The sequence below is a fragment of the Triturus cristatus genome, chromosome 7 (assembly GCF_964204655.1).
Source record: "Triturus cristatus chromosome 7, aTriCri1.1, whole genome shotgun sequence".
Taxonomy (NCBI): Eukaryota; Metazoa; Chordata; class Amphibia; order Caudata; family Salamandridae; genus Triturus; species Triturus cristatus.
In genome coordinates, this window is record NC_140590.1 from 490,719,565 (window position 1) to 490,739,602 (window position 20,038).

The window sequence follows — 20,038 nt, forward strand, 5'->3', positions numbered from 1 at the left end:
CTCAACTTCTACGCTCCCAAACGCCATCTCCGATCAACCAGCCACGCCCTCGCCGCCGTCCCCCGCATCCGAAGAGCGACAACAGGAGGAAGGTCCTTCTCCTACCTGGCCGCCAAGTCCTGGAACTCCCTCCCGACCGACCTGCGCCTGACCCAAGACCACCTCTCCTTCAGGAAGAAGCTCAAGACCTGGCTGTTCGAGCAGTAGCGGCACCCCCCCCCCCTCCCCCCCCCCAAAGCGCCTTGAGACTCTCCGGGTGAGTAGTGCGCTTTATAAATGACATTGATTGATTGATTGATTGACTCCTGCCGTTTCCAAGACGGTTGCTAGGAGGTATAGGGCAGCTCCAGGGGACCCTGAATTCTTGACATCGCCTGAGAGCCTGGTGATTCAGGCGGCTTGTTCAGGGAAATCCAAGGGTGCTTTTCCTCAGGTTCAGGGGGACAGAGAGGCTAAAAGGTTGGATCAATCGGCCAAAAAGGTCTTTTCATTGGCCAGCATGGCTCTGAAGTCAACGAATGCCACATGCCTTTTAGGACGTTATGTACATGCACTTATGGATTCTGCTAAAAAGCTGGCGCCAAAACTATCTGAGGAGGATAGGATTGGTTTTCAGGAGATCTTGACTGCAGCAGCACGCCAGGTGATCCAAAGTGGGCTGGACACGGCGGATTCAGTGGCAAGGGTCATGGGATCTTCTGTCGCCATTAGGAGGAGTTTGTGGCTGAAGTCTTCGGAGTTTTCCCAGGATGTGCAGTCGACTCTGTTGGACTTGCCATTTGACGGATCTGGCTTGTTTGGCAAAAAGGCAGATGCTGCTCTTGAACGTTTCAAGGAGAGCAAGGCAACGGCTAAGTCTCTGGGCCTTCAGTCCCAGTCGAGGGGGTCTTTTAAAAGGTACAGAGGGTTCGGAAGGACATCCTTTCGATCCTACAGACAGACCCAGCAGCAGCAGCAGCAAGGTTCCTCGTCTAGAGGATTCAGAGGTAGAATTAGGGGTCGCACATGTGGCCGTCAACTCTCCTCCTCCTCTTCCTCAGCCCCTCCCACCACCGCAAAGCAGCCCTAGATCCGCCATTCCGGATCATGTTGGTCCTGTGGGGGGCCGGCTTAGCCCTTTTCTACAAGATTCGGAATCTGTAACTACAGATCTCTGGGTTCTGGATCTTGTAGAAAATGGGTACGCCCTTCCCTTTCGTGAATTCCCTCCAAATTACCCTCCTTGTCAAGGGGCTTGCTCGGAGGACCACCGTCTTCTCCTGCAGGAGGAAGTCCTGAAGTTGTTTCAAAAAGGTGCGATAGAGGTGGTTCCAGAGCAGGAGAGGGGTCAGAGATGCTACTCCCGGTAATTCCTGATTCCGAAAAAGGACGGCAGATTGCGTCCGATATTGGACCTCAGAATCTTGAATCTTTTTCTAAAGCAAGAGAAGTTCAAGATGCTCACCCTTGCTCAGGTTCTTCAAACGCTGAATTAGGAGGACTGGATGGTGTCGATCGACTTGCAGGATGCGTACTTTCACATCCCCATCCTGAAGTCGCACAGGAAGTTTCTCCGTTTCATGGTAGGATCGCAGCACTACCAGTTTGCGGTCCTCCCGTTTGGTCTTACTACTGCACCTCGAGTCTTCACAAAGCTGATAGCAGTGGTGGCAGCTCATTTCAGGAGGTCGGGGATTCCAGTGTTCCCTTATCCGGACGACTGGCTGCTCAAAGCGGAGCCGCCGGACATGGTGCTACATCATCTGCGAGTAACAGCTCAGCTTTTGTTCAACTTGGGCTTTTCAATTAATGTGCCCTAATCTCACCTGGTGCCCTCTCAGCGCAACCTGTTCATAGGTGCGGTACTGGACACTACTGTGTGTCGAGCATTCCCTCCTCCTCAAAGGATTCTCGACATACAGGAAATGATTCCTTTGTTTTACAATGGAGCGGTCGTTCCAGTTCTGACGGTCCTTTGCCTGCTCGGTCTGTTCGCTTCCTGCATTCTGTTGGTCAACCATGCACGCTGGCACATGAGGGGACTCCAGTGGTGCCTCCGCAGGCAGTGGTATCAGCACAAGGGAGATCTCAGGGAGTCTGTGAGGATCTCCAGAGAAGCTGCGGCAGATCTGTTTCGGTGGAGCGGGGAGGGCAATCTCTCTCTCTCGAGGAAAGCCCTTCCATCTACCTCCATCGGTGGCCACAGTGATTACGGATGCATCCACTTTAGGGTGGGGTGCTCATCTGGGGGATCTGGAGATCAAGGGTCTTTGGTCTCCAGAGGAGAGGTTGCTTCACATCAACCTTCTGGAATTGCAGGCGATTCGTTTGGCGCTCAAGGCCTTCCTCCCTTCCCTTCACGGTCAGTCTGTTCAAGTCCTGACGGACAACACTACCGCGATGTGGTATTTCAACAAACAGGGAGGAGTGGGGTCTCATTGTCTCTGCAGAGAGGCTCTGCGTCTATGGTCCTGGGCTCAGGATCATCAGATTTGTCTGATGGCAAATCATTTGGCCGGGGTTCTGAACGTACGTGCAGACAGTCTCAGTCGGCAGTTCTCCGCCGACCACGAGTGGAGGCTCCATCCGGAGGTGGTTCGTCACGTCTTTCGGATGTGGGGAACTCCTCGGGTGGACCTGTTCGCCACTCACGAGAATGCACACTGCCCGTCATTCTGCAGTCTCCAGTATCCGATGCAGGGAGCGTTGGGGGACGCGTTTCGGTTGAGTTGGGGCTCTCGACTCCTTTACGCGTTTCCTCCCATACCCTTGATTCCTCGGGTTCTGAGGAAGATTCGCCAAGACCGGGCCCAAGTCATATTGGTCGCCCCGGATTGGCCAAGAAGGGTGTGGTACACAGATCTTCTCCACCTCTCCTCATGCCCTCCGCTCCGTCTCCCTCTGAGGGCAGACCTCCTCTCGCAATCGGAGGGGCAGGTTCTACACCCCCACCTCCAGAGCTTACACCTTCATGCCTGGAGATTGAACGGGGCAACCTGAATTCTTTTTCTCTCCCACCTTATGTGGTAGATGTAATTTTGTCTGCCAGACGTCATTCCACCAAATCTATATATTCTTATAGGTGGTCTAAATTTGTACTTTGGTGTGTTGAGAAGTCAATTGATCCTTTGAAGGCTCGTCTGTCTAACATTCTACAGTTTGTCCTTTCTCTTGCCCAGCAAGGCTTTGCTGTGGCCACTGTACAGGGATACTTATCTGATTTGTCGGCTTTCCTTTGCTTGCCGGCCAGCCTTCATTTTTCAAATCACCTATTGTGCTTAGATTTCTCAAGGGCCTCACAAACAGATTTCCTCCTACTCCCTTTATTGTGCATCAATGGGACTTAAACCTTGTCTTGACTTATCTTATGGGTTCTCCCTTCGAGCCCTTACACAAGTGTCCCTTGAGACTGTTGTCTTTTAAGACGGTTTTCCTCATTGCAATCACCTCGGCAAGGAGGGTAAGTGAGCTTCAAGCTCTAAGTTCAAAACCCCCGTTTTGACCATTCATGCTGAAAGGATGGTACTCAGGACCAGGGCTGCATTTTTGCCTAAGGTGGTAACTCCTTTCCATCTGGGGCAGTCCATTACTCTTCCTTCCTTCTATCCTCCCCCTCACCCTTCCAAGGAGGAGGAGAGACTTCACCGCTTGGACCCTAAGAGGGCGGTGAGCTTCTACCTGGACAGGACAAAGGACTTCAGAGTTGATGACCAGCTCTTCGTGGGCTTTGTTGGCTGCAGGAAAGGTCGAGCGGTGCACAAGCGTACCCTTTCCAGATGGATTGTCTTGTGCATCAAGATATGCTACTCTTTGGCTGGTAAGGAACCTCCAGAGGGTTTAAGGGCTCATTCCACTAGAGCAGTCTTCCACTTCTGCTTTGTCTAGGGGTGTTCCTGTGGAGGACATTTGTAGGGCGGCAACTTGGGCCTCCCTCCACACCTTCGCGAAACATTATTGCTTGGACACCGAGGTGAGGAGGGACGGACACTTTGCTCGTTCCGTCCTTCAGGACTTTCTGATATAGAAGGGTGGACACCCTCCTCCGGGAGTGGGGACTGCTGTGGAATCTACTCACAAGGTGAGGAATCCACTGGCAGATGTATCCATCAGAAGAACAAGTTACTTACCTTCGGTAACGCTTTTTCTGGTGGATACAGTATCTGCCTGTGGATTCCTCACTGACCCACCCGCCTCCCCGTTGTCCACCCTTGTATACCTTTAGTATATGATGGTGTTTCATGTACATTTATTACTGTCAAAGGCATTGTGTGGTTTCTTTTGCCTTTCTGCTTATTCTCCACACTGTGTGTGTTGCTTTGTATATTGTGTACTGTGTATGCTATGTATATATTGCTGTCAGTCCGTCCGTGTGCCTCGAAGGCACGGAAAAAAGGGCGGAACTGACGTCCTCACGCCGACGAGGTCTTCTTATGGAGCCGGTGACGTCAGCGGAGTCGCGAGCGGAGCCGTGCCTCTGTGACGTCTTCTTCGACCTCTTTGGCGTGGACTGCTACAAAAGTTTCCGAATGTTGCTGGCGCAGGGGATATTCACAAGGTGAGGAATCCACAGGCAGATACTGTATCCACCAGAAAAAGCGTTACCGAAGGTAAGTAACTTTGTTTGTTAGCTCCTTTAATGCTTCCCTTTTGCAGGGTAATAGATAAACTGCCACCTAAAGGAGGCCCTGTTAAAAGGAAGATGCCTTTTATTGCTTGGCTCTCCCCCTCACTGCAGGTGGAAAAACACCAATGCAAACAATTAGAAAGGAACTGGATGAAGAAATGTCTCCTAGAGGACAAGCTGATTTATAAATCAGCCCTTACATATTTCCGTAAAAGGATTAAAATAGCGCAGGCAGAAGCTTTTTCAAGGCAAAACACCAAGATGAGTAATACCCCAAAGAACATTTTTCATATAGTAAGGTCCTTTCTAACCCCTGCTGCAGAGAAACAAAATGTCATTGTGTCACTATCACTATGTGACAATCTTTCAAAGTAGTTTTATGATAAAGTGCAGAACATATGTTCAAGTTTTGTCAATGACCCAGGAGTTATGACCATGGTCCAGACCCACTGGGGCAGGATAAGAGAGATTGGGCAAAACTCAATGTCTTTGAAAGTATTTAGCTAACTGGCTCAAATGCGGCTATCCTCAACACCACCCGAGATCTCTTTCATTCTCAAATCATAAAATATGTGGCTTCAACCAGCAACAAACACAAAAATGCTCTGATCAATCAGTCTCTGGGACTAGAGTCTGACCTCGCTCCTGGTAAAAAGCTGTAGTGCTACCACGGTTGAAAAAATCCCAATGCAGGTCCACTAAGTCTGAGCAACTACGGGCCCATCTCCTTCTTCCAAGCTGTGGGGAATATGCTCGAAAGACCGGTAAGCAAGCAGCTCTCCTAGCTTATGGAAACAAAAGGAACCTTGCTTACTAGACAATCGGGCTTTCAACATGGGTTTAGTACCGAATTTGCGCTCCTAGTGGTTGCAGAGTTTGTGAAAATCAACCTAAATCCGGACAAAAAAAGCAGAGGTAATTTTTTTCATACCTCTCTTTTGATCCTGTGTCCCATAAGATCTTGCTGGAGTGGCTGGAGGTTGATGTGGTAGGTGTAATAAAATGCCTCTTTTTATATGCTCACCCCCAAATATTTGGACTGATGTCGATGGTTTTTCGACTCAGAGTGCACAGGGGCCTGCAAACCAGTCCTCCGTGCCAGTGCCCTGACCCTAAAATGTGTATGTTACATTGGTTTATACCCAATGGCATAAGCTAACTTAACTATCAGTGCCTAGTCTATGGTTCCCAGGGTACCCAGGGCTTGTAAGTTAGAGGATCACCCAAGGGATTTCAGCATTCATTGTGCCACCTTTGGGGTGTTGTCTTCCAGTCCGCCATTGCATATTGGAAGAGCAATTTTAAACTGCTAGCCCGACTTTGCTTTTTAAAGTAAGGGCAAAGCCAAACCTCCCTATGCAATATGTGTTAGTCACCCTTATGGCAAGCCTAGCGAGCCCTAAGGCAGTGTGCTGGATGTTTCATAGGCAGAACATGTATTTGACATGTTCTGGCAGTAAAAACGCTAAACTAACTGTTTGAGGCATATGAGCTGCAGATTACACACTATGCATAGATCGCCATCTGGTGTTGGGCCCAGGTGTTTGCACTTGTTTTTGTCCTGGAAAGTCTTTGGAAGTCACAAGATAGGTGACTCCTCCTTAGGATGCTAGTGCGCATGGGCTTCGGCTCCATCCTCAGATATAGCAGGCTCTAGTGGTGGGACGTTTAGCTTCTTTAATGACGTTCATACAGTCAGGAGGAAGGTTAAGGTAACCGAATTCTAAGACCTCAGGAGCCAGATCGCAAGGTTGAGCTAAGCTGGGTGTCTGATCTCTCAACGGTTCTGGGTTAAGCGGCGTGGTGAGAGGTGTAATTTTTGGTGCGGAACTACGGACAGTTCCAGCAATGTGGTGTACCACGGTTGTCTGGCCCAAGTTGGAGCAACTAGAATGAGAGTTAGTGAATGTTGCTGTAGTTTGCGCACCACCAGATGGCGATTTATGCATAGTGTGTAGATCTGCAGCTCTACATGCCAAGAACAGATGCATACTGGTAAGTAGCATATTCCTTTTTACTGTGGAAAGGCTTGGTCTCCCCATTAGCAATTAGAGGGTTACACACTAACCCCCTCTGCTGTGCTAACTCTTTAACAGTGCGACTAAACTTGATAGTCCAAGGTATCAAACAACTGACTTGACTCTCAATTTGAAATGAATGTGACGTCTTGTAGTGTGCAACTTTTACAAAGTTGCATCTGACCTGTTGCACAAGGAGCCTCTGTCCCCGAAACAGATTTCTGCCCTCCTGGGGAGACAAGCTCACGATTTCCAGGAAGAGCGACAATAGAAACCTGCACTGGAGAGAGGGGTTACCTCCGTCCTGCAGGAAACCACACGATTGTTTGCCCAGAAGGCAAGCTTCAAAAGAGAAGCAGTCTTTTGAAGGGCAAATGGTAACACCTGGGAGAGGGGGGACTCCATGGTCTAGGTAGATAGGCTGGCGACAGGGAATGGGAAACCAGTTGCTAAATCGGTTTCTCAGGGACATGTAGCCCCTTTTGGTTGCCACACCTCTGGGTTGGGCTTGGGAGCTCTGGACGCCGAGAGAGGGGTGCTACCATGTTGGAAGTGGGCAGAATGGTGTATCCTGGGATGGCTTGATGACACACTTCGTAGGAAGTGGTCGTCGGGAGGGAGGGAACCTGTTAGCCCATTGGCTGCCAACCATATTCTACCCTGAGGACATTTTCTGGACATAAAAAAGGGCTGCCCTGGCACCCAGATCTTAACTGGATGGAAGAAGGCCTGCACTGGTGCACCAAGGACCAGATGAAGAGAGGCTGCACTGGCATGAACTGCACCTGCTGAACCTGGTGGCTAGCAAAGGAGGTGGGACTGTGCTTGCTGTGTCCTGCTTATGAAGGAGATGACTAGAGCCCAGCCAAAGCATGAGACTCCAAGAGTCAGTTGGCTGGCCTCCTGTTCACAGCACAGGGCCGCAAACGCTGAAGAAGCCTTTCTGGGCAGGTTGGTTGCCCAGAATCTTCACACCACTGGCATGCAGCACCAGAGACTAGGACCTGATGCTCAAAGTTGCACACGAGGTCGCTGAGCCAGGAGAGTTTTCGGAGTGCAGCTTGGTGTCCCAGAATACGAGTTATCTCTCAGGGAAGTATTTGGCTGAGACTGTGATAATGGGCGATTTGTAGCCCAATGGCAATTGGGCTTCTGCCAGCACCAAGAGGACTTCAAGGGACGTTGATCCTGTGACCAGAACCACCTCATCTCCTTCGTGGACCAAGAAGTAGCCACAGGAAGAGCATGTTGAATGCATCGCATCAACCGCATCCTTGAGTATCTCCAGCATTCTGTATCCCTTGCATCAGGACCTCTTCAATTGGAAAGCATAGTAAAGGATACAATTACCTGGAACTGACTGAAGGCTACTTCACTTGCTCAGATAACTGTTTCTGAGGGCCTTGACTGACTCCCTGTCGAAGTTGGTCGCGCCAAGTATCATTAACTGAACGTAATACAACCTGCCAAAGGTTTTGGCTCCAAAAGTATCTAAGTGTGAAAGATGTTGAGTGTGCCAATGCTTATTTGCGGTTGACTAAAAAGTGCATATTAACTGTACCTTGTACAGTAAATATTTTTGGAACCCTTTGGTGGATTCTTTTTGCTGAGGTGTCTAAAAATTGATAAAAATACAGCCTATTTTTATAAATTGGTGTTGGATTTCCTGAGTGTCTTGTTGATGTCTTCAATTGTTTTGGTGCTGTGAAAATGCTTTAAATTTGTTCCCTTGTGTAAGCTTTGCTGCTCATTTTGTTTTCCTTCTTTTTTTGTGAGTAAAAATAAAATAAAAGGATTTTGGGTACCAATGTTCCTATCTGCTGTTAAAATGGTTTTTAACAGCTATTTGTATATTTTACGTATTCATTTGTATCAAAAGAAGAATATGAAACACAAACTTTCCCTTTGTTTTGCTTATTTTTTGCTTTATTTTGAGAGTTGTTTTTCCCTTTAACAGATCTGGGGTCCTACAAGTGGGTGGAGGTATTCCTTGTTTAAGAATTTTATGAAGATAACCATTAAAGATAAATTGTTACAGATAACGAAACGTGTTTCCTATTGGATGTTTGTATAGTTGACCATGTCCATGTCTTCTGCCCTCGTCAAAGCTATCCACTATAATACTAATGTGAAGAGTAATCAACGCTTGCAGGCCAACAACATAATATACAAACTGCATCTTCACACCTCAGGTTCGGGAACTTGAAGCAGAACTGGAAGATGAGCGGAAGCAAAGAGCTGTGGCTGTGGCAGCCAAAAAGAAGATGGAGATGGATCTGAAAGACCTAGAAGCTCATATTGAAGGGGCGAACAAGGGTCGTGATGAAGCCATCAAGCAGTTACGCAAACTTCAGGTATATACTAATTGTTCTACTGATGACTAATAAGATCTTTGCATACAATAGGATTTTTGCATAGTGGAAAGCTTAAAGTGGCACCTTTATTGAGGCAAGTCCAAGGGCAAGCCAATTCAGCAGATGCACAAATAGAAAGCAGCTTTCATAAAGAAACCAGAGATCTTGTATTCCATTGGTATCAGTAAATTAAAAAGAAATCAAAGCACATACTTGAAATATTTTGTTAGTTAAAACACAACTCATTAGACCTGTGTTCTGAAAAATTAGGATTGTCGTAGTTCTGTCGATCTGAAGTCAACTTTAGCTAGTGTATAGAGACGTGCTTTAAGAACCTAATCTTGTTGACTGCCATTCTCTCCTTTTTTATTTAATTATTTTTGGTGGTGATACAGGCTCAGATGAAAGACTACCAGCGGGAGCTGGAAGAGGCCCGTGCATCCAGGGATGAGATATTTGCTCAGTCGAAGGAAAATGAAAAGAAGCTGAAGAGTCTCGAAGCAGAAATCCTCCAGCTGCAAGAGGTCTGTTCTATTATTAATAGAAATAAATCTTTATAAGGATTTTCCCTATCCAGTACCTTTGGGTATTTTCTGGGACTTGCAGATAAATGCACATCGTTAGTTTTAATTTCTTTTAGTTTAAATAATTTAAGCTACTAATTAGCCCTGGTAAGTAGCAGTGTGCTTTTTAGGTCGAGCCTATGGCAGTGCGCATGCGCTGCATAGGAAATCGACCTCTTGGAATCACTTCAGCTTTCTTCAAAGCACGTGCATGTTGTGCTCACACGCTATTGGCCTTTGTGTCTGGCTTCAGTACGCAATTGACCAAAGGCGTGTGGATGTCCCAGATTCTTTTCAAAGGTTTACTCCCAGAGCGGTTTGCTCTCGGTAGCCAGCAGCGGCGCGCAGGGGCCATCTATTTTTAATCAGCATGGGTGCGCTTGATTTACATGCTGTCTTTCTCTCAAGTTTCTTCTCATGGTGATGCTAAGGAAGGCTGCAACCTTCGGATCTTGACCCGACTCTTGGCAGAGATATTACAAGTGGCGGCGTAATGACACCAGCACAGCGGCCCCTATTACTAACCAACAATTCAAGCATTCCTCCCTCTCCAGCATACGTCTCATTCATGTCTGTCCAATATCTTTCTCACCAGGGACTGTAGTGCCTTTTTCCCCCGTACCTGTGTAACATGACTCCTGTACCGGATCACTGCGCGTGGCCAAGCACTGCATGTGCAAACGTGTTACTCGACGTGCTGCAGAAGTTAGTCCCTGCAGACGCTGCTCTGGTTGTGGGCATTCCCAGTGCGTACTGCATTATGTACTGCATTTAAGCTCCTAAAAAATTCTCAAAAAATAGGAGAAATTTAATTCCATCCACTTTATATGCTTGAAGCATTTTTATTTTAGTCTTTTTATAAGTATTTAAATAATGTCAAAAAAAAAACACAGTACACAACAGTCTCCTTGTAAATAGCATTCCTGCCGTTTATTGTATCCGGCCAGAATTTCTGGGTTTGTCAGCAGCCCCGAATCGCCCCCTCCAGATGGAGCGAGGGCTAGGGTTAATTTGCTTTCTCGGGCGTCATGCATCACCCACCTTGGTGACACTTTAGCGGGGGATGGGGGTTTCCTGGAGGGGTCGGCCTCCTCACAGCTGTTCAAACCCGCCAGACAGAGCTCAGTGTTGGGAGTGGAGGAAAGGAGGGGTCTTTAAACCCGAACATGTGTTCTTGGGAATGGGTTCCATGACACATCAGTTTATTTTCTTTTTTTTGTAATTTATTTCATCGTGCATGTTGCGGTTCTTTTTCCTTGGCAATTCCAATAGTTCGGCTCGTTGTTTTCCCCTCTACCTCCTGCAGTTCCTGCAGCAGATGCAGCGCTGCCTGCTCAGCCCCTCTTCCTTCTTCTATTCTCTCCATCTTCTTCCCTCCCATGTTTGTCTCTCCAGTTTCATACAGGCCCTATACAGTCTCTTCCATCCCTATCTATATCTCTAGTCTATCCAGTGCCCTCTTCTCAACCACTCCATCCTGTCCCTCTCTTAGTCATCCCGTGTATTCCATGTTTACATCTCTTGCTTATCCATCGTTTTCAACGTCACACCGTGTTCTCTCCATCCACATGTATATCTCCCTCGTCCTTCTTCTCTGTTCATGCCCACCCTTCTCCCGCTCCCTTTCGCTTGTCCGCTTTCCTATATCATCCAATATCGCTTTCTTCTCGCCTCTGTGCCCTCCACAGCTCATTACCCTCTTGATGCTCCCATCTTTCATTCACAAACCGGCTTGGCAGACGTGTACCTGCTCATTTATGTGCACAAAATTGGTGCGCACCCAGTGGCATAGCCCGTGTGCCCTGGGATCCAGTGCAGGGATGGACACTGGTCCCTAGCTGCTGTTTTAGCTGTGAAATACAGCAATAACCAGGGTTCAGTGGGGCCTTCTGGGCCCCAGTGCACTGCACCCGCTGCACCAATGGAAGCTGCGCCCCTGCATGCACCCGAGAACCTGCAGGTCAGAAACATCCCTACCTATTCTTACGCAAGCAGCTCAGCTCCCATATATGCGTTATAATGGCACTGCAGAGCCCAGCGCTCTACTGAGTATAGAGGCCTGGCTCAGGGCCAGTAACCCACCAGCACACGAGTGCCCACCCCACATCTGTGCAAACAGGATCGGCCACAAATTACAAGTGTATCAGTACAGGCCTTGACAGTCCAGGTCTGAACTATTAGTGTACATAGGTCTGGCCATATAGAACCCGGACCCTAGCCTCAAGGGCGTCACGCAGACCTGCGGCGCAGGGTGCACCCACCCCCCCCCCCAGGAGGCCCCTATTCACCTCAAGGCCAATGAATATATGTGAGGTTTCGGAGACTAAGGGGTCGCTTATCACATTCTGCGGGGAGGAGGGTATACTTTTGCTTTATGCCACTCACGGGCACTCCCAAGCGATTACTCGTTTTTACGTATAAAGAGGACTCGTCTGCTTCAAGGACGCTGACCTGACAGCCATCACAGGTGTTCTGAGGTACAGACGTCTGGCATAGACAGCCACGGGTTGCTCCCAGTTTGCAACCACGCAGCAGGGCAGCCACCACACTATTAAAAGACACCTGGCAGCAAACAGGATGCCCATTAAGAACAAGCATTGGCATAGCCAATAGGTCTCGCCTTTGGGACCTTATAAGTGTTTAGCCATGCAACAGTTGATGTAGTTGCACCAAGGATATTGTGCTGGATAACTAAATACTTATAAGAACCCAAAGGCGAGACCTAATGGCTGTGCCAGTGCTTGTTATATAAGGGTACCCTTGTGATCTTCAGCTTAAAGTTGACGTGAATAGAAATGATCCACACTCCAATATGGTGCCCCGGGAGGTGCAGAGCATGTTGACACCCCTTTCTTGTGCAAAGGAAATTAGCTTTAATTGTAGAGCAGTGTGTTGCTTCTAAGATTGTCAGCTGTGCGTGTTACTGTAATATTTTCTTTTTGCAAAAACACAAACGATGCAAAGGACTTGAAATTGGTAGATGGAGCCTTAATGTTCGGAAACTAAATATACTCTCCCCTGTCACAGGGAGTACTATGGTATAGTCATTAGTGGTAGATTTTGCCTGTTTTGTAAAAATTGTAGGGCAAAAGAAAGAAAACCATGAAACTGTACCACAAACTGTTATTCAGTCAGCACATATTAGACCTAATGGACTTGCACAGGAAAAAACATGGTTGCAGACAATGTATTCACCTTGGCTGTGGCGTTATGCTTTGTGGTCATTAGCTTTTGTGAAGTATTATTTTCCTGCTACAGGATTCGGTCAAACTTGATGAGGCAGCTTAGTAGACACTACTGTCTCTGCCTTTTGAATTTGTGGTGGCAAATGGTAAAACTGGATTATTTCCTGGTACAGTCTGTCTACAATTTGCTGGTGCTGTATGCAGATATCTGCAGTTACGTTTCTGTCTGCTTTTCTTCTTACCAACTGTTCACACACCTTGGTGGAATCAGAAAATAAACCCTCCAAGTCTTATTTTTTTATTTTTCTTTGTAGTTTGTGGAAATATTGTATCATTGTAAAGAGAGCCATACATTAGTATTGAAAGGCTGATTGTACAGTTAGCTCGACTCATTGTTTGCCATTAACTGTTTCAGGACCTTGCTGCTTCTGAGAGAGCTCGTCGTCATGCTGAACAGGAGAGGGATGAACTATCAGACGAAATTTCAAACAGTGCATCTGGAAAGTATGTTTTATAGTTCTAAACCTTTAAATGGAAACTTGAAAGTAAGAATGTGTCTGGATTTGTGTACTTAGTTGTCAAATATTCTTCCATTAGTTCTGCTGTTCATTGAATTAAACATTTTTCTTTTTTCCAGCATGACATGGAGTAGAGGTTCATGCAAGAGCCCCAGAAACTCACTTCATATATATATCCTATTGACATAAGAAAGTCACTCTAGATCATGTGCCATTCATGAGCCTACAAATAACACTGACAGTGTATTTGTTTACTTTTTTCATTGCTACTGGAGTTTTGGATTGCGTTTCATCTTTAGAAGTTGCATCTCATAAGAATGTAACATTTCCTGGCCATTGATATTGAAAGTTGAAGTTCTGTTAGTACAGCAGCCTTACTAAAAACAATCCTTACGTTTCTCAAAAAACGGGTAATCGAACAAAAATCAGCCAGAGTCCATAGCACAAAAAAAAGGGCAGGAAGAGGCTCTGCACTTTTTTCTTCTGAATAAAATCCCCACTTAGTGCGTTCTCGCAGTCTGTTATTCTTCCTTCTGGTCTGTACCTAATAAAAATATATACAAACCAAGCATCGTATGCAGACATTCAGTTCTGTATGTAAAGGAATATTAATTCTAACATGACTTCATTTAGATTACTCAACATTACATAATTTGTCAAGATGACCTTATACAACATTTACATACTTTCAAAGAAGCACAGGGTGGGTGCTTAAGATTGAATCAGCAAAGCCAGGTGAGATAATCATCTCCTCCATATCTTTAATATAATTGAAACTTTAATTCTCAATAGCTATTAAATGTTATATTGTGTCAAGACCAGCATCAAACTTTATGCATGTTCATAGATAGCTCTCTACTAGAGACGCTGCACCAATCACTAGCTTAAAGTAAAATTATTTAAAAGTAGAGTCCTGCAGTCTGCTGCATTAATTATATTATCAATTCACTGTGTCTTGTTTTTTTTTCTCAAACTGCTCAGGAAAGTTTTCCAGTTGCTTGTACAGAACCAATAGCCCATGTTTTTGTAACATCCAGACTAGATTATAGCAACTCACTTTACCTGGGCCATCACAATTTTAAATCGGTAAATTCCAAATGCTACAGAATGCGGCAGCTCGATTATTCCTTAATATGCCCCCTTGAAACGTTATTTCCAATTGCCTAAAAAAACTAAACTGGCTGATGGTTGCAGAAAGTTGCCTGTTTAAGGCTGGCAGCCTGGTCTTCCAAGCTTATAAATACACATTTGTTTAAAAGGTATTAAACGTTGCATTTGTGTTCTTGTGTTCCTATGAGACATCTTAGATGTTCCACTGCCAAATATGCATGTATTCCCGCCTTTAAGCACTCCCACATCATAGACACATCTTTTTCTTTTCTGGCCTCCAATTTCTGCACTTCCCTTCTTTGAGAAAATGAGGTGTATTATACGGTGTGGTTGCATGATGTCACTGAGTAATACACTACCAACCCTTCTAGGACCACTCGGGCTTTGCTTGTAAAAAACCTTAGCTCAACTCTGAGTAGCTGTATATTTGAGCATGCAGGCTTCATCCAAGGAACATGTGTAAAGCATTTAAACAGCACCAACATTAATTGCAGAAGAAAGAAACACGGCTCTCAAGCACTCTGACACAAATTTATAAAAATAGGTTATATTTTTTATGAATTTCTGGGCACCAAAAAGAAACGGATCCACTGGAGGGTTCCGGAGATATATCTTTTTAAAGAAGCAATAAATCAAGACTTTTCACTTAACCGCAAACAAACACTGGCAAATTCATCGAATTTGAGCTTTGTAACTTCTTGCAGAAAAAGTTTCTTCAAGGAGGATCTATGCAGTTACTCAAAATAACTTTGGGCAAGCAAAACCTGACTGGTCTTAAAGGGGTTGGTAGTGTATTACAAAGTGAGGTCACACAACAACTTCATATAATTTACCACATTTCCTCACAAGCACTCTTCCCTGAGACGCTATATCATTGCCTTATTTAGGGACTAGTAATCATTCACTTCCATCCCTCTAACCCAATTATTCAACTTTTTGCAGTATGTCATGGATCCAGTTCTCCAATGGAACTCCATCCACCTTTTTGTTCTCACATAACCTCTGTGATTCTAGGCTGGCTTCAACCCATACCATCTAATCAGAACATCCGTCATACACTTATATGTCAGATTGTCCTTGTATTGCAGTGCTAAGGTTTCAGCACTTGATATGAAGTCAAATGTTCCTGGTCCACCCACTGTCCCACCATCAAAAGCAACAGAAGTGCCCACCCTTTCTTGGTGCTGACACTGTTATTGTGATGTCAGGGGTATGGATAGGGGTACTTGGTTTCTTGGTGGAGTACCACTAATTGTGAGAAAGTGCCATCTTTCTAGCATGGTATGCCCCCACTTTTTGTTGAATTGCTGATGTACTTTGACTGAGTGTGTCCTGGGCTCCTGCCAATCAGGTACCCAGGGCCTGTGTTCCTTTCCTAAAACTGCATGAAGCCTAAACCCAATTGGCATCTCTGGCCTGGTAAATGGTACCCTAGGTACCCAGGGCCCTGTGACCAGAGAAGGCCTTTAAGGGCTGCAGCACTTATTGTGCCACCCTTAGAGGCCCTGTACCCTGACACACACACACTGCCCTTGCAGGCTGAGTGTCTTGGTGCAGAACAAAACAGAGTCAAACATGGCACACATCTCTGTGTGCCATGTCCACAAACACACTGCCCTGGCATACCTCAGTCACCCCTCTAGCTGGGTGCACTATGCCAGTGGTGTGGGTACAGGTGCATGAGCCCTGTACCCCTACAGTACCCAGGTCCATTCCTGGGCATTGTAGGTGCAGTGCTGCCATTAAGAGTATATGGTGCTGGGAGGTCATCAACATGAACTCCACAGCACCATGATGGCTACACTGATGACTGAGAAGTTTGGTATCAAACATCTCAGCACATTAAACCCACACTGATGCCAGTGCGGGATTTAATGTAAGATGCATGACAGAGGGCATCTTAGAGTTGCCCCCTGAACCTAACGTACAATCCACGTCCTGTCTGAGAGGCTGCCTAAGCTGCCACACAGCAGACATGTTGCTGGACCCCTGGGTAGAGAGCCATCCGCTCTCCTGGGCCTGCAACAATGCACATCCTGGGCGAGGTGCTAGCTCTCCTCCCCCAGGATGGGCAGGGGAAGCTTCAAAGGCATTCCGCCTTTGTGAGCTTCTCCAGGCCACTTGCTGTACTCAGCAACTGGCCCCCACCGGTTCTGACCCCCATTGTAGCGGGAATACTGGCGGGAAAGCCCAAGTGAGGAAAGGGGGTGTGCCAGCCTCTGCCAACCCCACCCCTCAGGTAGGGGAGGCGAGGTGAAGAACAACTCCAGGCTCTCGCCATCTTGAGGATGGTGACCCCTGCCCAATCAGGATTAGGCTCCTGCCCCCTCCCACTGGAGAGTTGCAGGATAGGGGGTGTACCCACCCCAGGGAAGGGACCCATTGGCCCCTGACCTCCACCTACCTGTAACACCCCTAAATCTAGTATTTAGGGGCACCCTGAACCTTCCTTTCTCAGATCCCGAATCCGAAACAAGCACGAAGAACAAGAAGAAAAAGACCTGCCATGCAGCTGCTAACAAGAGGAAGACACCAACTGACTTGGCCCCAGCCCTACAGGCCTGTCGAGCCTCGAACCTGCTCCTGCTAAACCCCGGCGTCTCCAGTGGTCTGCAACCTCGAAAACCCCGGAGGACCTGACTGCCTTGTGACTCTAAAAGACTGGGACTCCCACGAGCAGTGTTTCTGCTCAAAGCAAGTAACAAGCCCCTTGTGCCAGCTAGGAACCGCGACTCCTGCACACTCTGCACCTGCCAAGCCTGGCCTGTGCCGGAGTTGACAAAGACCACGAGGACGTCCCCCCGGCGACTGTGACCCCGAATCCAGCACTCAAGGACCCACCTCGACGCTCCTGATGACGCCTGCAGCCTCAGAACCAGGGACCCTTCCAACCGCGAACAGCTGAGGGTAAGATTTCCTGACGTGAAAGGACACCCCGGCGCCCTGCGGCCCCTTGTACCCAGCTCCTGGGTTCCTACCTAACCTACAGCTTCCCAACTTACCCCTCGAAGTGGTGGTCGCACCTGAAGAATCTTCGTCCCCGAGCTGTCAGCCTTTGTTCGTTTTGTAGCTTCTCCATTGGAATCCATTGAGCGCCCGACGGCTCAAAAGCACCCGGCACCCAGCCGCCCGACTGCCCCTGGGAGTGCAACATCTATCCTAATCTACTTCCCCACTTGTTCTGAGTAAGTGACCAGGAGCCCAGCTCCCACAGCCGCGTGGCCTGCAAATGTGCGCGCCGACACGGACGCGCAGCGCGTAGTCTCCTGAGGCTTGAGCCGGGAGATAGCTGGGGACAGGCTACACCTGTAACCGTAACTATTGCTGCTTTATTTTAAATCTGACATTTTAAAATAACCTGGGCGCTATTTACTGCTGCTATTTCTTTTCTGCTATTTTGTTTTAATATTTTAATACTTGGTTGATAGTCGTGCTTGGGGGCAGAGCTTGAATCCGTAAGGAGAGGCCTCACCCTGACAGTGCAGGCGGCCATTTGCAGGTTTGCAGTCTAGCTGCTGACACGTAATACGTCTCTCACATTACAAATGTGTGCGCGGACGCGCAGTGGGCGCGCCGCTGGCGCGCCAAAGACAATCCCGTCTGCGCCCGTCAGCGTCCCGGAGACGGCCGGGCATGCTGGCCGTTCCCCTATGCATAATGATATAAAGATAAGTTACTCAAGAGATCAGTTGATGACTCTGAATTCTAAAAGTGGGAATTCTGAGTGTAGGAATACCTTATGTCATTCCAAACCCCCAACTACTACTTATGTCTGTCCACACTGCCATGTATTACTTCCCAAGATAGTGTCTGACATAATCTTACATAGCGAATATAAGGAGCCACTTCAAGGGTTCAATAAGAAGTAATCCATGGTGGAGGCAATTACATGTCTTCTAGTGAATGCAAGATCACTAGTTAAGCATAGCGTGGAATGTGCCAGACTCCTGATGGAGCAAGAGATAAAACTTGCTTTTATTACGGAAACATGGATGGCTGAGGTGTCAGTGCCAGACCTAGTACAGGCCACCCCACCTGATTTTCACTGTTTCACATTAAATAGAGTTACGGGGAGAGGTGGAGGGCTAGCTATAATGTACAGACAAAAAATAGCATAGACTATGAAGCACTGACTTTCAATGTTGAACTATCACCCCACCATTCTTTTAAAGGAAGTTTAATGTATCGCCCGCCAGGACCAAGGAGATCATTCCTAACTACGGTAGGGCCTCTATTAGAGGAAGGACTATGCTCCAAATATCTCACCATTTTGGGAGATTTCAACTTTTATCTGGAAAAGTCGGAAGACCCTGACACTAAAGCATTGCTAGATTTAATGAGCAGTCTGACCTGATTCAATTAGTAAACGGACCTACCCACAGGGCTGGACATACACTGGATGGGATATTCTCCAATAATCCTCATCTTAAGCATACCGGGCTGCTCCCATTGGTTTGGACCGACCATATGGGTATCCTATTCGAAATTACCATCGTAGATGACCACCACAAAATCAGGGAAAGGCCTAAACAGATAAAAATAAGGCCTGGGATAAATTGGTGGGTGCCCAACTACAAGATTTGCTTATATCCACTGTACAATCTCAGCAAACAAATGTAGATGATGCAGCTAGACTATAAACCAAATGGGTGGACACAGCCTGTAAAAAGCTAGTGCCAGAAAAAGTGATACATCCTAAACGAGCACTACCAACGTCACCGTGGTTTTCAGAAGAATTAAAAAGGCAAAAATTAACCTGTAAGCAACTGGAACGTAAGTGGCGAAAATATTACAAGATAAAAGACAAAGAAAGCTATAAACAAAGTCTTACTACTTACAAACAGGCCATATTAAGTGCAAAGAAGGTTTATTTTGCAAATCAAATACATAGAGCACAAAACTCGTCTAAAGAACTAAATAAAACGGTGGTCAAATTGGCAAATCCAGCTAAACCAGAGGTGGAAGCAAGCCAAGAAATGGCTGAAGATATTGCTAAATTCTTCCAAAATAAAGTGGAAGTGATTTTTTTCAGCCTTTAACCTACTGCCGCAAGCCACCCCAGAAAAAATGGTGACAGAGGCAGAATTAGGTACAGAAGTAAGGCCCTCCTTAGAGAAATTTGCCCCACTTGCTATTAGTGCTACTAAGATGTTATTAAGTGCGGCCAAATCTGGTTCTCCCTATGACCCATGTCCAGTGTCAGTGGCCAAGTTAATCTTGGACACGATTGCTATGACGCTGACACCAATATTCAACAACATGTTTGAGTCAGGTGACTTCCCTAGCATCTGGAAGTTGGGCTCAGTACTCCCTCTATTGAAAAAAAATAACCTCGACGCAAAAGATCCAAATAATTACAGGCCCATCACTCGTCTCCCGTTATCTGCAAAAATAGTTGAAAAGGAAATAAATGCTCAGTTGACCACTTTTCTCTATAAAAATGGGGTACTTGACCCCACACAATATGGTTTCAGGGCAGGACATAGTACGGAGACTGCCTTAATAAAGTCGACGGAAGAAATTAGGAAAGCCCTGGACCAGGGAGGTGAGGCAGCCCTTATAATGTTGGACCTGTCTGCGGCTTTTGACACGGTCCACCACAAAGTGTTGATGGACCGTCTGTCAGAGGCAGGGGTTAGGGGAAGGGCGTGGAAGCTATTAAAAGCATTCCTAACTAATAGGAAACA

At 46.8% G+C, this 20,038-nt stretch overlaps 1 protein-coding gene across 4 annotated transcripts in view; it reads left to right on the forward strand.

Annotated features, from left to right (window-relative positions):
- Positions 1-20,038, forward strand: part of MYH10 (myosin heavy chain 10) — a 1,171,079-nt gene that overhangs the window by 1,009,564 nt on the left and 141,477 nt on the right. For all 4 annotated transcript variants that reach the window (XM_085616842.1, XM_085616841.1, XM_085616843.1 and 1 more), the window contains 3 exons: positions 8,814-8,975; positions 9,371-9,499; positions 13,139-13,227. In XM_085616842.1, the coding sequence (XP_085472968.1) occupies positions 8,814-8,975; positions 9,371-9,499; positions 13,139-13,227 (380 nt within the window). The remainder of the gene's footprint in view (positions 1-8,813; positions 8,976-9,370; positions 9,500-13,138; positions 13,228-20,038) is intronic.